This window comes from Vicugna pacos, chromosome 6 (genome assembly GCF_048564905.1).
Source record: "Vicugna pacos chromosome 6, VicPac4, whole genome shotgun sequence".
NCBI lineage: Eukaryota > Metazoa > Chordata > Mammalia > Artiodactyla > Camelidae > Vicugna > Vicugna pacos.
In genome coordinates this window covers 64,357,134-64,377,279 of record NC_132992.1, presented here as the reverse complement: position 1 = coordinate 64,377,279, position 20,146 = coordinate 64,357,134, and the positions used below count along the sequence as shown (strand labels likewise).

The window sequence follows — 20,146 nt, the reverse complement described above, 5'->3', positions numbered from 1 at the left end:
AATTGATTGATAAAATGCTGTTCAAGTCAAATATATCCTTATTAATTTTCTCCCTGCTTGATCTATCTATCATGAAAGAGAGGTGTTAAAGTCTCTAGCTAAAATAGTGGATTATATATTTCTCCTTGCCTCACATATTTTGTGTCATGTATTTGATGCTCTGTTAATAGATGCATCCATGTTAAGAATTGGTTGTCTTCTTGGAGAACTTTCTCCTTTGTCATGCAGTGCCTCTTCTTTATCGCTGATAATTTTCCTCATTCTGAAGTCTGTTCAATGGTAAATGGGGAGTAAAAGGAATCTGATAGAAAGAATATGGCCTATAATCTAGTCCACTGGACCCACACGCACAACAAGCAAAGAGAGTTAGGAACAAAAGGATTGGCTTTGAACTCCAGATCCACCTTTCACAGATACATAAATTTCGGCAAACTACTTAACTGTGTTCCATTGCCTACATCTGTTAAATGGGGATAATGTGAATACTTAATTCACAAGTCTTCTGTAGGGGTTGAGTTAAAGTTTTCAGAATATGGCCTGACACATAGTAACCCTAGTAAAATCTATTACTGTTTTGTTGTCTTGCTGTTCTGGCTGCTCATGTTGTTGTTGTTAGGATAATCAAGAAACCAGGAATAAAAGCAGAAGCTAACAAATTGGCCTGAATCATTTTCCACTGTGAGTTAACATCCAATCAATGAAATACCACATAAAAACCTGAGTATAAAAAAGAAAATTAAGATAACATAATAAATGATAATGAAAACAGCATTACATTCTCAATATGCTGTCCTTCTACTAATGCTCTGTCCTCATAAAAGCTATTAATGATAACAGTGTGGAAAAATATGCGTGGTCCTATGCTTCTATGTCATATAACCAATCGCTATATCGATGAAACAGGTGCAGTAATTGGAAAACAAATTTTCTTGCCTTGTGAGACTGTTACTGATTTACAAATAAGAGTACATAGATGCTGTTCCCTCCTCTCCAAACCCATGATGACTGTGAATTAATCCGAAGGAATGGAGGAATTTTTACTTTGTGCAACACATTTTCTGGCAATCATTTCTACACAGATGATTCCCAAAGGTATTTTTCTCTCTCATCGTGGCTTTCTCCCTGAGTTCTAGATTAACTTTCTAACTTTCTCCTGGATAGGTTCAGCAAGCACATCAAACTCAATCTATGTAGATCTCATCTTAATCTCTTCCTCTTAACAAATTTACTATATTTGTAGTTCCCTGTGTTATACAGTATGATCTTGTTGTTTATCTATTTTATATATAGTAGCTTATATCTGCTAATCCCAAACTCCTAATTTATCCCTCCCCTAAAATTATATTCTTAAAAATAGTTCTAATCATGTTGTACTCAAGCTCCTAAATCACCGGTTCTCAAGTTCTTTGTATCAAGACACCTACACACTCTTAAAACTTATTGAGCTTGTTTGTGCATATTTACCATATTTGAAATTAAAACTGAGAAAGTTTTAAAATATATATTAGTTTTCTTAAAATGATAGCAATAAATCCATTGTGTGTTAAGATAAATAACATGTCTTATGAAAAATAACTACATCTTCCAAAACAAAAAAAAAAAGTGAGAGTAGTGAAATGTCTTACATTTCTGAAGACCTCTTTTATAGCTGGCTTAATAGAAAATAGCTGGAATCTCCTATCTTCTGCATTCAATCTATTGCAATATGCTGTTTTGGTTGAAGTCTATGAAGAAAATCTGGCCTCACATAGATATACTATTGGAAAGAGGAGCAGCATTTTAAGAGCCTTTTGGGATGTAGATATTCTTTGGCATTACACCAATAATCAACATACTCATAGTAGTTTATTAAAGGTTAGTTTCAATGTGGAATCTGAAACCATATCAATAAATTCTGTACTCTGCTATGTTAAAAAAATGTAAATGAACAAAACAACTGAATAAAAAGAGATTAACAGACTGGACAAAAATAACAGGATCCAATGTTATTCTTATAAGAAACATTTAAAATACTCAAATGTGTGTTTAAATATATTCAATATAAAAACCCAGGAAGATTAAAATTAAAATGAAAAAAGTATGTCATGTAAACACTAACACAAAGAAAGCTGATGTAGCAATATTAAAACTAAATAAATTAGACTTCATAGGCAAAAGAATATTATTAAAGACAAATGAGCTCATTTAATAATGATTAAAAGGTTAATTTATAGAAAATAATATACTCCTGAATTTTGCATTCACCAAATGACATCACTTTTAAGATAACATCAGACAAAAGTTGACAGAGATAGAAAGAAATAGATCTATAACCACTGTTGGATATGTTAACATACCTTTCTTATAGCTGATAGAACAAGCAGATTTAAAAAATTAATTTATATGAATTTAGAAAATATTAATAACATAGTTAACCAACTAACTTAATTGACATGTGTAGAAGAGCATATCCAACAAGAGTAGAATACACATTTTTCTTAGAACATTCACCAACATAAGTCATTTGCTGAGCCATCTAATAAATTTAAAAAACTGAAATGATACAGAATATAACCCTAACTGGTTGAAGAGTACACTAGAAATCAAAGCTGGAAGATAACAGAATAGCCCCACTTAGAAATTAAGCAGTATACTCCTATATAACCTGTAGGTTAAAGAAAAAAATCACTAAAGAAATTTGAAAATATTTTTAATCAAATGACAATCAAAATAGGACATTGTCAGAACTTGCAAGAGGCAACTTAAAGTTGCAATAGAGAAACTTAAAGCTCTCCAGACATACATTAGAAAAATGTAAGGCTTATAATCAATGATACAAAGTTTTCTGAAAAAGCTTTAAAAAGAACTGTAAAAAAAACCAAAGAGACTTCAAGAAAAAAAAATTATCAAACTAAGAGTAGAAATCAGTAAGATAGAAACAGACATACAATTGCAGAAAAAAACCAACAGGAACCAGAGATTCTTTGAAAAAGTAAATAAAATTGATAAACTCAGTAAGATAAAAGGAGAAACCACAAACAACATCAAGAACGAAAAACAGACAGTACTACAAATGATACAGGTATGAAGAAAATTAAACAGGAATTATGAACAACTTTATGCTAATACATTTGAAAATGCTGATTAAAGGAACACATTCCTCAAAAAAAAAATACCTTACCAAAAAGAGAAAAATAGAAATTGTGACTAGTCCAACTTCTATTGAGAAGATCAAACTTAGAATTTATAACCTTCTCACACGTCTCCTTTCCAAACTCTCCAAACCAACCTTGGCTCGCCCCTCAAAAAAAAAAAAAAAAAAAAAAAAAGACTGTAGGCTCAGACGGCTTCACTGATAGAATTCTAACAAAGACTTAAAACAGAACAAATACCAATTTTATAAACAACCTTCCAAAGAATTAAATTTTTCTGCATAATCTTGATATCAAAACTCAAAAGACATCATAAGAGGGAAATATTACAGGTAAAAACATCTTGTTAACATACAAAAAAATCAAAAATAAAACACTGGCAAATTTAATACAGCAATATATGAAAAGGTTAATACAAATTCCAGGGAGAAAGCATCTGATTGTCTGCCTAGGAAGGCTAGGAATCTTGACTAAAACTCTCACTAAGATATTTTAACATAGGCAAGGAGTATTTTCCCTAAGGAAAAAAAATGAGATATTCCTGAAAGCAAAAGAAATAATGGATGTAGGGTTACAAAAATAAAAGTCAAATAAATGGAAGGTTATAACTAGATGGCAAGTGCTCTATACACTGCAAATAATTCACATGCTGTAGGAATATACATAGTACACTCTTTACATGAGAAATGAGCAGTTTTGGAAAAGAGAGCCTATGGCAAATCTTCCATTAGCCAATAGGAACAAAGGCATCTCTACTTTCTAATACCAGCTTCTCAAACAGAAGTAAGATATGACCTGTGAAAAACCCTATCAGTTTCTATTCTACCCATGCCAGTGTTTCATACTTTTGTTGCCAGAGACAAATTTTTCCACCAGAAGATTCATGCTTTGGCTCTAATCTATCTGAGGAGATTCCTACATAACTCATAAAAACAGATAATAATAAATTAATTATATCTTCTCCATGGTTTTCAAAATTTACACTTTTTGGCTAACATCTAAATTTCAGAAAAAAATTTATTTTTCCTGGCCCAAACAAACAAAAACTTATTAAAAGGCCACAAAGTCACATTTGAAATTTTTTAAATTGTGCTCTCAAAAATAAATGGACCTAGAATAACAAGGAATTAAGTTAAGAGGAAAACAGTCAATTAAGCACTGTTCAAGTGTTACAAGTTCTGTCTGGTTCTGACATCTATCACTGAGTTTCACAGTTCAAGGGCTTTCTGGAAGAAGTTTCAATAATTTTCCAGGTGTTTTCTGCTAAATGTCAACTTTGAGAGGCAGAGTGGTAGGTTCAAATGATTCTGTGAATTCAAAGTAATTTCACATTACTAAAGGTTGAGACAAATCAAACATGAAACATGAAAAGGCAGTTCCTGTAGGCTGGCAGGCTGAGAAAGTGATGATTTCTAAGTTTTTCAAAGAAAGCCTACTACTACATGCATGCCTAACATGCTAGCAATTAACAAGTAAGACAGGGATGTTTGGGGAAAGCTAAATAAAAGCACGAAGGAAACATGAGAAAATAAGCAGATGTACCTTGGTACCAAAGCCAACAGATTCAATCATTAACTCAGGTGAGCATAACCTCATGTCTGTGTTTCCCAGTTAATTTCACTCCAGTCAGGCACATGCTCCAAATAAAAATCTAAATCTTCCTCAACCATTTTCATTATATCATTCCTTTGCTGAAAACCAAATTATGGCTCCCTATTATCTACCAACTAAGCCTAAACTAAACGCTGGCTGTTCAGGATCACCATGATTTGACCTAAGCTAACCTAGTCAACATTGCTTCTAGAAATGGGAATGGTGGGCTAAATATGGCTACAAATTCTTTGCAGTTTCCATCTCCATTCCTGGAATATGGGGTGTCCCTTTGACTTGTATCCACTAACAGAATGTGGCAGAAGTGACACTGTGCAACTTCTGATGCTTGGCCTCAAGAGCACTTGCAGTTTCTGTTCTTGCCCTCTTGGAACACTGCAACATAACAAAAACCTGGGCTGTCCTACTAGAGAAGCCAGGTAGAAGGGAACCAGCTGATGGTCCCAGCTGATCATGGAACATGTGTGAGGTCATCTGGACTGTCCAACCATGTTGGAACCATCGGATGACTGCAGACACATAAGTGACCCCAGATATAATTAGAAAAACAACCCAGCTGAGGTCAAAAGAAACTGAATAATCAAGAGCAAATAAATATTTGTTGCTTTAAGCCAGTATGTTTTTATTTTATATATATGCATATATATAAAACATTTATGTTATATATAAAACTCCAATATTTAAAAAGAATTCAGTAACAAGAAAATAAAAAACTCAATTTTAAAACAATAGGCAACAAATCTGAACAGATACTTCACCAAAGAAGACATATGAATAGCGAATAAGCCTATGAAAAAAATGCTCAACATCCTTAATCACTATGGAAATACTAATTAAAACTACAATGAGATGATACTACATATCTATCAAAACAGCTAAAATAAAAATATCTGACAACAGCATGTGCTAGCAAGGATGAGAGCAACTGCAACATCAAGCATTGCTGGTGGGAATGCAAAATGGTACAGCTACTCTGGAAAAAATTTGAGCAGCTTTTATATAAAGTTAAAATGCACTTTATACAAAGGACCCAGCAACTCCACTCTTGGGTATTTACCCAAGAGAAATTAAAATTCACTCATACACAAAAACTTACAGGGCAAATGTCTATGACAGCTTTGTTCATAATTGCCAAAAAACGGAAACACTAACATCTTTCACCTGATGAATGCATTTAAAAACAACACTGACACCTGCATACTGTAGAATACTACTCAGCAGTAAAAAAAAAAAATGCTTTTTAATAAAATGAACTACCAATACACAAAGTAACACTGAATTTCAAGTAGATTATGCGAAATGGAAAAAAGCCAGGCTCCAAAGGCTACATAATTGCATGATTCTATTGATATGACATTTTGGAACAGGAAATACAGACAGAAAACGGATCAGTGGGTGCCAAGGACAGAAAGTAAGGATAAAGTTTGACTATAAAAGGGCACAACAGAATTCGGGGGTTGGGGGACAGAATTCTTCTATAACTTTATTGTGGTAGTGGTTATGCAACTGTAAGGATTTACCAAAATTGATAGACATGCATGCTAAAAGGGGTGGATTTTTACCGTGTAGAAATTATTCATCAATAAGCCACACACACACACACAGTAATCTCCCATACACTGTATGTTTGCATTCCTCAGAAAAATGATTTTCAAATTATTTTCCTAAATTTGTAGTACTATCAATAAAATTAGCAAACTCTAGCTAGAGGGTTGGGTAAATGCTTTTTAAATTATTGTCCTGAATCTTAAAAATTGTTTCAGGCTTCTAGGTTGCATTCCAATTCCAACCCATACATCATATCACAACGAAATGACCTAGTTTTACATACATCTGAATTAATCCTTTATAGTCTACCTCCTGAACATATTTTCTAATAAGAAAAAGACATAAAAAATTGAGTATGAAATATCACATTAAGGGGGAAAAAGAACACAAATGCCAGTAGCACCTCCACTGCTCTTCCTTTCATGCCAGGGGTTCTTTAAAAAAAAAATGCCTTTGAATAAAACACAAATGGCCCTACCAATAAAGTTGATGAAAAGGCCTGAGGAGGTTTTCCCTCCTAATGAGGAAAAATAATTACTCATAAATTTTCCTGAAATTATGTCTGTCTCTCTCTGCCTCTCTCTCTGTCTCTCTCTCTCTATATATATACACACACATAGGCTCATTTGCTCCATCTGTGTTTTCAGATTTTATCTATGATGTTACAGCATGACTTATTAAGTGTCTCAGCTGTTAGAAGTTGTCTCTACATTAGAATGCAGTAGTTGAGAATTTAATTTTTCACCAACATGAAAGGATATAAAGAAAGTGACTCAAGAAAACCAAAGACTATTTTGCAGAATGAACAACTCATATTAAAGGCAAGCTTTCCTTCATGCAATAGAAAGGAACTAGACACTTGGCAGTCAGAGATAAGCCAACTGAAGTATCAGTATTTAAGCTGAAATTAGGAGAAAAGTGAGCAATTTTTTATCAGCCTAAATTGTTACAAGGCAACATATTTTTTGAGGAGCAAAATTCTCATAATGTAGACACAATTTTATTACAAAGCATACTACTACAAAATCAGCTAGAGCAGGAGCTACTCTTGCTCATCTCCTACACGAGACTTTTAGCTGAGATTTCCGAATCATTGACTTCTCTCTGGTTTCTATTCAGAGAGGCAAAGCAGTTCATCAGACCCCTGGCTTTCCATGCATAGTGCCAGGATGCAAGGTAAACTCTACCATTTATGAAAAGTGTGACCTTGGGAAAAATTAAATCACTTAATATCCCTCTGATTCTTTACCTGTAGGATGGTTACAAAAACAGAACCAGTATCCCATTAGGAAGTTGTGGAATTCAATGAGATAATCCATGCAAAGTCCTTAGCACAGTATCTGGCACATGATAAACTCTCAATAAATGATAGCTATTATTACTAACCTCTAAATTATCAATCTTTGGTTCCCATAATATATGATTAAGACTCTACTGAGAGATCACCCTCTCCATGACCATTCCTCCCTACTCTTCCCAACAAGGAAATAAAATGATATACAAATTTAAGAAGTTATCTGTCCACTTTCTAATTCCTGACTACTATGAATCATGCTGAATGGTATTACTACAAATGACAGGGCTGATATTTCACTCGTTGTAAAACATCTAGCACAGCCTTCCATGGAACATAAGAAGACCAAAAATAATATTATGGTGAAGAAAAAAGTTATGGAACTAAACAAAAGGAAAGAACTGATTTCTGCATAAAGAGTGAAGGGCAGCGGGGCAGGGAGGCTCCAAGGGTATACAACATGGCCACCTACATTCTTTCTTCTCAGGATGCTCCTCAGCCTCCACAAAACAGCTACCTCCCCTTCTCCTTCTCCATCTACTCTGAAGGTTCTATGCACAACAGAATGTTTCTACCTTCAACTCCTCAATTTATTTGTTTCTCAAAAAGAAATGAATTCATGCTGTTTTTATCTACATGATTTCCCTTAGTGTCAATTATCACCTCTAGACAATTCTCACCCCTTCATCTTCCCAAATCTTCAACCTCTACCTTGAGAGACAGCAAGCACTAAATAATACATGATCACCTTCATATTTAAAATAGGAGAATTAGAAGATACTAAACTTTTAAACTCAATAACTTTGAAAACAAATACAGAGATTACCTATTTAACACTATATTCACTTGCTCCCTGTAAATACAAGACTTTGTTTTTCCCAACAGTTGATGACTTCTAATAGATACATGTCACATTTTTAATTGACTAGTAGTAGCAATGATAATAATTCTCTAGATTCCAGATACAGTTGTTGTATTTAAGAATGAATTTTTCTTCATTTAATAAGTTATAGTTAGACTAACTCAGCCTCTCAATTAGTATGTGTTTGTTATAGTCCAGGATAAAGATTTTTTTTTAATATACACTGATTTATACACTAATCATACAAAGTTTATATTTACTGTATCAAAATGATGAAAATGCTTAAAATAATTATAAACAAAACATATGTACATAAAGTAAATGGCATAGTTTTTCTATATTAAAATTTATAAGCAAAGTAAGATTTGTCATTATAGAGTAACTCTGTTAAATATATAGAGCTATCACTAGTACAAAAAGAACCTTACTAAGATATTTAAGTTTTTGCAAGAATAGCAGTTTATAGAAATCATTAAGTATTTTTTAATAGCTGAATGAAGCCTTGCACCTAAAAACAAAGTACAGTATTTCACCCACCACTCTTTCTTCAGTTTTTTAGAACCTACCGGAGAGATTCGGCCATTCGCCTCAAGTCTTCATTTTGCTGTTTTAAGCGTTCAAGCTTTGCCAAAATCTTGGACAGTTCTCGGCTAGAGTGATCAGGGTGGTCATTATCTCGTACCAAATGACCACCTATATAAAATAACAAGGTCCCCCAGGCAAAAAGAATGAGCATAATCCAACGCCAGGAACCAGTCCATGGCCGCATTTTCAGATTTTCAACTTACTCTCCTGGCTTCCTGGAGCTCAAAGAATTGAAAACATCATAACTCCGTCTCTAGCTAGTGCAAAGGTAGTAGCCTTCTGTTGTTTCAACACATGATGCTTCAGACAAATTAGTTTCTCTGGTGGTGCTGTGGTGACTCTTTCAAAGAGATCCTCCTGGTGGTATGAGTAGGAACTTTATTGATCTGTGCTTCATGGACTCTACATGCTGTGGAAAGAGTAAGAAATGTATTTAAATTATTTGGAATATGCAAAATAGCATATGCTGAGATTCATGGAGCTAAAAGAAACACATTGGTGTTGACTGGCCAACAGGCTGGCAAATAACATAACTGCCTAATAACAAGTAAAAACCAAAAGCTTTTAAGTCAGCACATTAAATCAACCATCAGGCTGTACAATATCAGGGCTATACCAGATAAATTAATTAGCTCTAAGTCTGAAAGTCCTCCAAGCACCATCATCACTTTTCCTTCTTACATCACTGTGCAATAGCACATATAAGGAGATTATCTTTGAATAATCACTCAAACTCAAATATGTTTAATTACATATTCTGGTCTAATGTTTCCGTTATCTCAAACAAGAACATGTTGTCTGTATGAGTGAATTCATTCCTACAAGATCTCAACTCCCCCTACCTCCATCTCACTGCTCAGCTGCCATTACACTACTTAACTCTGCAGATGACAGGCAAATTGTCACTTTTCCGATAAATTCTAAAAGTGACATGCATGTTAGCCAAGCAAAGGTTATCACAGCCATTAAGCAGCTGGTAACCACTGCAAACATCACAAGCAAAAGTTCATATGGATTACAGTAGATTACAACTTTTTCAAATTTATTTAAAATTATCAACAACTGCAATAGAAGTCTAATACCAGGTAAATCTTAGTTACTGCACATCTTAAACTATTAATGTACATGCTTTCTCAGGCTTGGTTATGAGTTCCATCTGTCATTTCTCCATCATTAGGCTTAGAATTTCCTTTGGAAACAAAACAATTTTCTTCCCAAGGAGAAAATTTGTAGGCAAAGATATAACTTTAATACCATCTGATAATTTCAGAGCTACATAAGAAAAGTCTTATCTCCAGGCACAGAGTGCCTCGTAAAAGAAAAGAGAGAAAAGACAAGAAATAGTTTCTATATACAAGACTCAATGTGATGGGCACTTAATCACTAATTAAACAGTTATGAAAGCTAGACAGAAAAGTTGGAGAAGGAGGTTTTGAAAATTAAAGCAAAGGACTGCTATTTGTCTCCTTTTGAACTTCAAATCTTAATTGCTTTTAAATGGCTAAGTATTCAAAGAAAAGAAAACCTCTTCAGAAGAGTGTCTAGAAACATTCCACTTTCTTTCCATTTATTCCTACACTGTTTTCCTCATTGTTACTGGTTTACACTGGCTAAACACAGAATGAAAAGAATTGTACTCACTGAGAATGTTTGAAAACCAAATAAAAAAGCAATAATCCAAAGAAAACTTGGTGTTTTGTCTTTTAATAACTGGTCTTAAGTCTATCAAGAACATTCTTTTTATTGACTCCACTGTTCATTCTGTATCTTTCTCAAAATCCTACTTCTCTAATTTTAGGTACTCCCCCCTCCATCTATTCACTAAAAGGTAAGAATAATTAAAGTCTACTCAACATCTCAGGTAAAAGATCCTATCACGTGAGGTCCACTTTTTATATTATGTAGAAAAAACACAGACTGTCAGGGATTTGGGGTTAAAAAATTAATTTAAAAATCTACTCTGATGATTTAAGGGATGGATTTAATTCAGTTAAGTCAACAAAAGAAGTTAAATATTAATATTGGAGGTAATAACACTGTTTGTGACAACATACGCAACACTGTAAAATGTTATCACACCATATGCTGAACCTATGACATATCCTAGTTAATTCTAAGCTACACTAATAAGATATTTAAAAGGCTTAATCTTTCCCTTCATTGAAAAAGTTAACTTAGAAAGACAAGTGATAAATAAAAGTATAGACAGCTTTCTAAACAAGAATCATTTCAATAACAAATAATAAAAAAGTGCTATAATATTTTACTCAGAACTATAACAAAAACCACCATAAATATTCAAAGCCAGCAATGGTACAATATAACTTGAATAGAAACAAGTTACAGAAACAAATTTTGTTATACAAAGTGCCCTGGGTTTTTATAAATCACTATGAAAAATAACCAAGACAGTAAATGACTACCTTTTGCAGTGGTATTGATAGTGCATGAGTTGTAAAACCAAGAAATTACTGTAGAAGCAAAACCCGGTCATTTTCTTAATAGCATCATTTTAACTTTTTTTGGAGAGAGTATTTCCCCCAATTTTGTTGTTCTTACACAATATTTTAAAAAGGAATATAAGCCAAGCCGAAAACCAAGTAGTTTTCTATGTAATTTCCTTAGCATGGTTTAAAAGGGCAGGTATAGAATTATTCTTTAACCATAATGAATGCCTGCTTACTTACTTACCTACCAGGTTTACTGTTTATTGTTTGAACCATGCCTGCTAAAACGTGAACTTCATGATTTTTGTTATTCTGTTCACTGATGTATCCAGAGTACTTAGAGCAGTATTTAGAACCTAATAATAAATACTTTGGATAAATGAATAAGTGAATGAGTAAAGAATGTCATGATGACATATGCTAGTATAAGACATAGAATCTGAGCACATAAGCTTCAACTGCATTTTATGCCCTACTTAAGGAAGCAAATATTTTAATTCCAAACTCCAAATTTATCCCTTTCCTCCACCCCCCCCCCACTTTCCCCTTTGGCAACCAGAAGTTATGCACACTACTATATACAAAACAGATAAAGAATAAGGGCCTACTGTGCAGCACAGGAAACTATATTCAATATCTTATAATAATCTATCTGGAAAAGAATTTGAAAAGGAAAAATATATACATTTATATATACTTATTTATATATAAGTATAACTGAATCACTTTGCTGCACACCTGAAACTAACACATTATAAATTAACTATACTGCAATGTAAAAAAATGAAAAAACAAAGTGAAAACTATATATAAATTGAAGAGAATAAATTACCAAGTACACATGTAATGAGCTCTGCTCTGCAGAAACAAGGGTTCCCAGCTTTATTTTTAAGACAGAGATTTCAGTGGGTGGGGCTATAAGACTGGAATAATTTTAGTAAAATATAAAACCATTCCACATACTCATTTCTTTTTTCTGTTAATTTTTTCTTAAAGTATAGTTGACATACAGTATTAGTTTCAGATGTGCAATTTAGTGCTTTAACATTTATATACATTATAAAGTGATCACTATAAGTCTAGTAACCATCTGTGATCATACAAAATTATTACAATATTATTGATTATATGCCCTGTGCTATACTTTACAGCCCCATGACATGGGGCAAGACATAACAAATCATTTTCAAGAGATAAAGCAAACGCCAGAATGAGACCTATACATGAACCAGGTATCAGAACTATCAAGACAGGAAAGTTAGAATAATTGTAATTGATTATTAAAAAATCTTGTGGTAAATATAGACAATATTCATGAACAGATGGGAGATTCAGCAGATGAAATGCTAAATAAACACAAAAATAAAATATCAGAGGACCTTCAAGAGGCTTATCAGAAAACTGGACAAAGGTTAAAATGAATCAGTGAACATGAAGAAAGGTCAACAGACATTACACAAAATAAAACTCAAAGGGGAAAAAAAGACTGAATAAATAAGAAAATCAAAAGCTGTGGGAGGGTATCAAATGATCTAATACATATGTAATTGGAGTTCCAGAAGGAAAAGAGAGAAAATGAAAAAGAAAACATATTTTAAATGATGTTAGCCAAGAATTTTCTAAAATCAATGAACAATAGCAAATCACAAATCTAAGAAATGCAGAGAACTGCTAGCAGAATAAATTTTAAATGTAGGCAAAACTGCCAAAAACAAAAATAAGAGATAAAATCTTACAGGTAGCATTTAAGGGGGAAAAAAAGAAAAGAAATATTACGTACAGAGAGATAAAGAATGAGAACCTATTTGTCAAAAACAATGTTAGCCAGAAGACATGGAACAATATTTTTTTAATACTGGGGCATAGGGAGGTTTGACTCAGAATTCCATACCTAGTGAAAATACCTTTCAAAAATAATTTTTTTCCATAAAAAAAAGCTAAAAAAAATTCTATGCCAGCAAAACTGCACTATAAAAAATGTTAAGTGACATCCTTTCAATACGAATGTATCACATAGAAATCTTGATTTAAGCAAAGAAATAAACAGCACCAGAAATGATAAAAACCTAAAGAATTTGTATTTCCCTTAGTTTAATCATATTAAAAGATAAACAGCTATCTAACTCAAAAATGGGAACAATGAATATTGGGTTTATAAATCTGTAGAAGTAAACAATATGACACAAAATGCAAAAAGGATGAAAGAGAGGAAATGAAAGTGCACTGTAGTCAAGTTTTTACTGCACATTAAGGGGCATATTATTTGAAGGCAGACTGATAACTTGAAGATGTATACTGCAAGCCTTAAGCATCGTCTGATTCAACAATCACTAACCACATGCAACTTACTTAAATTAGAACGAATTAAAATAAAAAATGTTGTTCCTCAGTAACATTAGCCACATTTCAATTGCTCAACAGCCATTTGTGTCTAGTGGCTACCATTAGGAATGGTGCAGGTACAGAATACTTACAGCATCTAATGAAATATCAGAAAGCATTTCCTCAGTGCAACAAGTAATGTAAGAAAAAAATTAAAATTAAAATTAAAAAAAATAACAAAAATCCCAAAAGCAGAGATAAAATGGGACCAAAATAAAAATGAAAGGATAATTCAAAGTACAAAACAGAGAAGGATGAATATAGGATATCTGATATAGACAATAACTACAGTGAGATATCTGGGAGAGAGAGTTCAGTATCTGAGAAGACCAGGAAAGTTCCGTAGTTGCAGGAGAGAAGGGAGCACATTGAGGTAGGTGAACTGGCATGTGCAAAGGTCTTTTTCCTTCACAATGGTCACCTTTGAGGCATAATCTCCTGTGCCACCAGTAAGTAGTTTACCTTCTAAATAAGTTACTTAACTGAGTGCAGTCATTCATATTATTAAGCTCTATTTATGTTTAAATATACAGCATGGTTCTTATCAACATTTATAATGGAAAGCATCTAGAACAAATCTACCATGTATTTCACCTAACACTACACAACACCATGATTCATCCACCTATTCATTTAAAAATATTCATTGAGTCCTCATTTACATAAAGGACACTGTCCTAGGCACTGAGGGTTGTAGCAGTGAACAAGACAGACAAAAATCTCTGCCCTCAAGAGGTAATATTCTAGTGGATTCTAACTGCAAAGGGAAGTAATGTTACTAAAACAAACTCAAAAAAGCCTCTTCTTGCAGCAACGAGCATTCTAAGTGATACAGTAGAAACTGAATATAAACTATACCATCTAATTTCTTAGAAATAGTGTAATCATTCCATTAGAAACAACAACAGTAAATACAGTACCATTTATAACACTATCAAATTGACTTCTCTTATATCTAACAAATAAGAAAGTGACCAATAGCTACTTCCTTTAGCATCTAACTACGTGAAAATGTTTCCAAAAGTCACATTCAAATGGCTTTAACTTTAATGCGAAGGCCAAAAGGTGAGTATGTGACAATGTGCTATAGAACCAAATGACTAAGAGCCTGGCCTGTTCTGCTGTGAACCACATTCATTAGAGGATTGTCTTATAAATCTAAAAATAATTCAGCACTTATTTAACTAATACAAGTATGTATACCCTACACAAAGAGCAATATGGCATTATATGCCAAATAGTTACATAAACACACCCTTTGATGAGAAATCCCACTAGCAGAAATTTATACTAAGATGTATTTTAACATATGAATAAAACACATCACAAGGCTATTCATTATAACATTGTTTGCAATAGTTCCAAGCTGGAAAAACATAATTGCCCATCACTGAAATATGGTTGAATAAACTATGAATTATTTATCCAGAAATATACCAAATATCTTACAATGATGCCAAAAAAGTAGGAAAATGTGGCCCATAACGAAGAAGAAAATCTGTCAATTTAAAACAGACCTAGAAGACCAAGATGATGATGATGATAGCAGATAAGGACACTAAAATAATTACTAAAAATATGTGCTAGGATTTAAATTCTTTTAATGAATACATTGATAAAAAAATAAAAATTAAAATTAAAAGGCAACTTCTGTAACAAAAATATCTGAAAAATTTAAAAATTCTCCGGAAATGATTAAGAACAGAATGATACTGCAGAGGAAAAGTTAAGTGAATATGAGGACCAAGTAACAGAAAATATCCTCATCAAAATAAAAAAATTATAACTACAGATGGTAGCAGATGTTAACTAGCTTATTCTGGTAATCACTTCACAATATATACAAATATCAAATCATTATTTTGTATACCTGAAACTAATACGTTGTGTCAATTTTAAAAATTATCCAAGGATAAAATTGTCCAGAAAGAAAAAAATCTAAAGTTTTGATAAAAGAGAAAATTTTAAAGCAACCACTATTTATAGTACTATCTTCAGATATTATGGTGTTTACAGCTTTCAGCATAGCTATATTACCGTACAGTAACTAACATCATGAACTAAACACTGTTCAGGTGCTAAAAATCTAATAAAAGTTATCCATCATCATTAGCAAGAAAGTGATGTACATTATCAGCTTTAGGGCCAGTTCGAAATGTACAGGCATTTCTCCATTTCAATATTCAGCTTGAAAAAGAACTTCTCAGAACAAAACTTGTCATCAAACTTGAAGTAATGTACACTGAAAACTAGTCATGGGCATATGCAGAATTTCCAATTTATTTTTAAATACAAACAAAACCATAATTTGGTAGAGGAGATTAGTCACGGAGGGGAAATACATAGATGTTAAAAATAATTTCAAGGGGCTTCTTTTCAGAAAAAAATACAAGCTAGTGGACAATGGTACATCTTTAAGAAGTGCTGAATGTAAAAGAAATGGCAAAGCTACACTTTGCTGTCCAGTGAAAGTACCTTCAAAAACAAAAGCAGGCTTCTATTAACTATAAATTAACTTGGGTAAATACCCAGGAGTGGAATTGCTGGTTCACGTGGAAAATACGCATTTATGAGAAACTGCCAAACTATATTCCAAAGTAGCTGCATTATTCTGAACTATTACCAGCAATGTGTTCCTGTTGTTCTACAATTTCTCCAGTATTTGGTATTTTCAATTTTTTAAAGCAATTCTGATAGTTGTACAGTGGTATCTCAATGTGGTTTCCGTTTGCATTCAATTTCTCAAATAACAAATGACATTAAGCATGTGATCTATTCATGTGCTTATCTGTCATACATTTGTCTTCTTTGGTAAAACGTCTGTTGAGCTCTTTTGTCCATTTTCTACAACAGGTTGTTTATTTTTGACATTTAAGAGTTCTTTATATATTCCTGATACATGTCTATAATCAGACATGTGACTTTTCAAATATTTTCTCTCAGTCTGATATTTGTCTTAGCATTCTTTTAACAGTATCCTGCATGCAGCAAAAAAAAATTAATTTTTTGACAGAATATAATTTATTATTTTTTCAATAGATTACAGTTTGGGTATTATATCTTAAAATTCAATGCCAAATCCAAGGTCACATATATTTTCTCCTATGTTTGTTTTAAAAAGTTTTAGTTCTAGGTTTCAAAGTTAAAAATACATTTACCCAGCATTCCCACTCCTATCCAGGTACCACCTCAAGAAAATGAAAACTCATGTTCCCAGAAAAACTGATACCCAAATGTTTATACCAGCTTTATATATGATAAACAAAAAATGGAGGAAAAATCAAGATTGGCCTCAACAAATGAATAAATTAAACTCTGGTATATCAAAAACAAAGGATTACTACTCAGCAGTAAAAAGGAACAAGCTATTGGCCCACTCAACAAAATAGTCAAATCTTAAACGCATTTTGCTAAGTGAAAGAAGCTAGAACCAAAAGCTACATATTGTGTGATTCATCTATCTGACTTTATGGAAGAACTACAGGATGAAAAACCTATCAGCAGCTGGCAAGGGCTGACAGTGCAAGGAGGGGCCAATTGCAAAGGGGCTGTAGGAAGAATTTTTTATAGTGACGTAACAACTCTAAATGGTACTTGAAGAAGGTCACTTCCCCCAATCCATGATTCTAATCTAATAATGAGAAAAAGACCAGACAACTCCAAATTGAAGGACAGTCAACAACATATCTGACCTGAATATATTCTTCAAAAGTATCAAGGTCATTAAAAACATGAAACATCTATGAAACTGTTACAAATAGGAGAAGACTAAAAAGACATGGTATACAGGACTGGGTCTTGGGAGAGAAAGGGAACACTGTGGAAAAACTGGTGAATCCAAATATAGTCTTGTAGTTTACTAAATAATATTGCACTCTGTTAATTTATTAGTTTGACAAATGTACCATGGCTACGAATGATGTTAAAATCAGGAGAACCCAGGCAAAGAGTATATGAAAACTCTACTTTCTTTGCAAACTTTCTATAATTCTAAAATTATTCTAAAATAGTTCTTAAAAATAAAGGCAAAATAAATATTTTCAGAAAACAAAAGCTGAAAGAGTTTGTTGCCAACAGATACACAATACAAGATATATTTTAAAAAGTGCTTTTCAGGCTGAAAGAAAATGATTACATATGGAAACTTGAATGTAAATAATGAATTTAAACAGGCATGTTAAATGTATGAGTAAGTATAAATAAAACTTTTCCTCATTTTAATCTTTTTAAAATACATTTGATTCAAAAAATAAAATAAATTTTATTCTTTAAAATTCAAGTAATAACAAATAGTATGGGGTTTATAACAATGTCATAAGATGTATGACAATGATAACACAAAGAATACCAGGCAGAAAAAGAAGGATATGGTTTTAAAGTCCCAATTATATATTTAATGAATGGGACTATTATACTGCAGCAGAGGTTAAGCATGATTTATATTTATTTTAAAGGCATCAGGTTGATAAAGGGAAATATAAATAAAACTTTCAGAGAAAAGCTAATTATCAATTATAAAATACAAATATTTAAAGAGCCTTATACATACATAATTCAACTCAATTCTAGATTAATACATGTCCAAAACTATATATTTAAATATCTTCTTAATTGATCACAATTCATTTTCAAATTAAGTACTATTAAAGAATTTATTTAAAATCTTTCTTACTGTCCAGCCTCCAAATGGGAAAAGGGATAAAATTATGTGTTTATTAATTTAAGACAGAAGTAGGAAAAAGTAAGCAAAAATAGTATCATAAATTAAAATTGTCTTCTAATGCTAGTTGAAGTCAACTCATTTATGGTAAAAACAACCATTGAACTCAACCAAACTCATATATGGAATGAAGGGAAGAAGGGAAGGGAAAAGCAGGAGAGAGAAAAAGAGAGAAGGGAAGGGAGAGGGCAGAGAAGGGGAAAGTAGGAGGGAAGGAGAGGAGAGAAAAGAAAATTTTCATATAGCTTCTACCAAGATTATAAAATTCAATTTTCATTCATTACTTGCAGAGTCATCTATCACACTTCCACAGTATGCTTATCAGTAAGGTCCCAGTATATGCACGTATGAATTTTAAATGCCAGGCATCTTGAATACATGAGCACAAAATACTCTATTAATCCACTGAAACCAGCCGGTATCTTAGAAATTAATCTCCCTAGTTATGAAATACAAACACATAAGCACATTTATGAGGTTTCTATCAGGAGTATCTCACTCACCTTAACTCAAGATAACACCAGGTTGTGTTTACTGATGCAATTAATTTATACTATTCAAATGGATCCAGAAATCTGGCTTTGGCATCTGTATCTCTGGCCCTAAGTAAATTAATACTGCTGAAAAGCAGTAATACTAACAAATTCAAATAAAATATATATCTTACCATTTTATCTGGTCATCAAGTGTATACCATAATATATACTCAACTGGCAACATAGTATAGAAGAAAAAGCAACCATTTCAAATCAATCACTGGCTATAACTATATGGGCAGTTTACAGAACTATAAAATGAGAATAACAGTATATGCTCACTTAATTGTGAAAAATCATAGGCAATAATATAAGTAAAAGTGATCTGTAAACTGTAATGCAATTAATAAAAATTAGTCTTATCTTTCCCTTGCTCATAGAAACTAGGTATATCAGCCTTCTACCAGTTTTTAGAATATGTCAAGATCTTACCTACCATGGGGCCTTCATTTCTGGTGTTCATTCTATCTGACCTCCAATTCCATTGGCTTGTACTTATAATTCAGATCTATACTTAAATGTCACCTCTTTCAGGGACAGTCCCTGACAACCTGTATCAATTATGACGTTAGGACACACATATGAGAAAACACAACTTAAAATAGCTTTAAAAGTAAGAAAATTTGAATTTCTCAATTGACAAAAAGTTTGTTAATTCAACTGCTCCATGAAATAGTCAAAAAACTCATTTTCATCTTTCTATTCTACACACTTGGCATGTCAGCTTCTGTCTTTAGGCTAGCTCTCTTCATGGTAACAAGTTGGCTGCCTCAATTCCAGCCACATGTAATTATGTATAAAAGAACAACTGATAATCTCTTCTAGTCTGTCTCATTTTAAAGAAGAAACTACTGAAGGATGACTTCCCCAGAGTTGCGCATCTTATTAGCCAAGATTGAGTCACCTTGTCCCTTGCAAAATCAACCACTAACAAGTGCAATGGGATTACCATTATGGCTTAGACTAATGAGGATTTATCCTTAAGAGTAGGCTCCAGAACAAAACCGATACCCTGAAAGCAAGAAAGAAT

General features: G+C 32.7%; 1 protein-coding gene across 7 annotated transcripts in view; it reads right to left on the bottom strand.

Annotated features, from left to right (window-relative positions):
* The window catches only part of FUT8 (fucosyltransferase 8), a 253,225-nt gene that overhangs the window by 121,902 nt on the left and 111,177 nt on the right, over positions 1-20,146 (bottom strand). For 5 of the 7 annotated variants that reach the window (XM_015241505.3, XM_031679145.2, XM_072963241.1 and 2 more), the window contains one exon: positions 9,013-9,440. In XM_015241505.3, the coding sequence (XP_015096991.1) occupies positions 9,013-9,215 (203 nt within the window). In that variant the 5' untranslated portion in view covers positions 9,216-9,440. Of the gene's footprint in view, positions 1-9,012; positions 9,441-11,722; positions 11,774-20,146 lie in introns of those variants that run through there. The other 2 variants (XM_072963243.1, XM_072963244.1) reach the window with 2 other exon arrangements.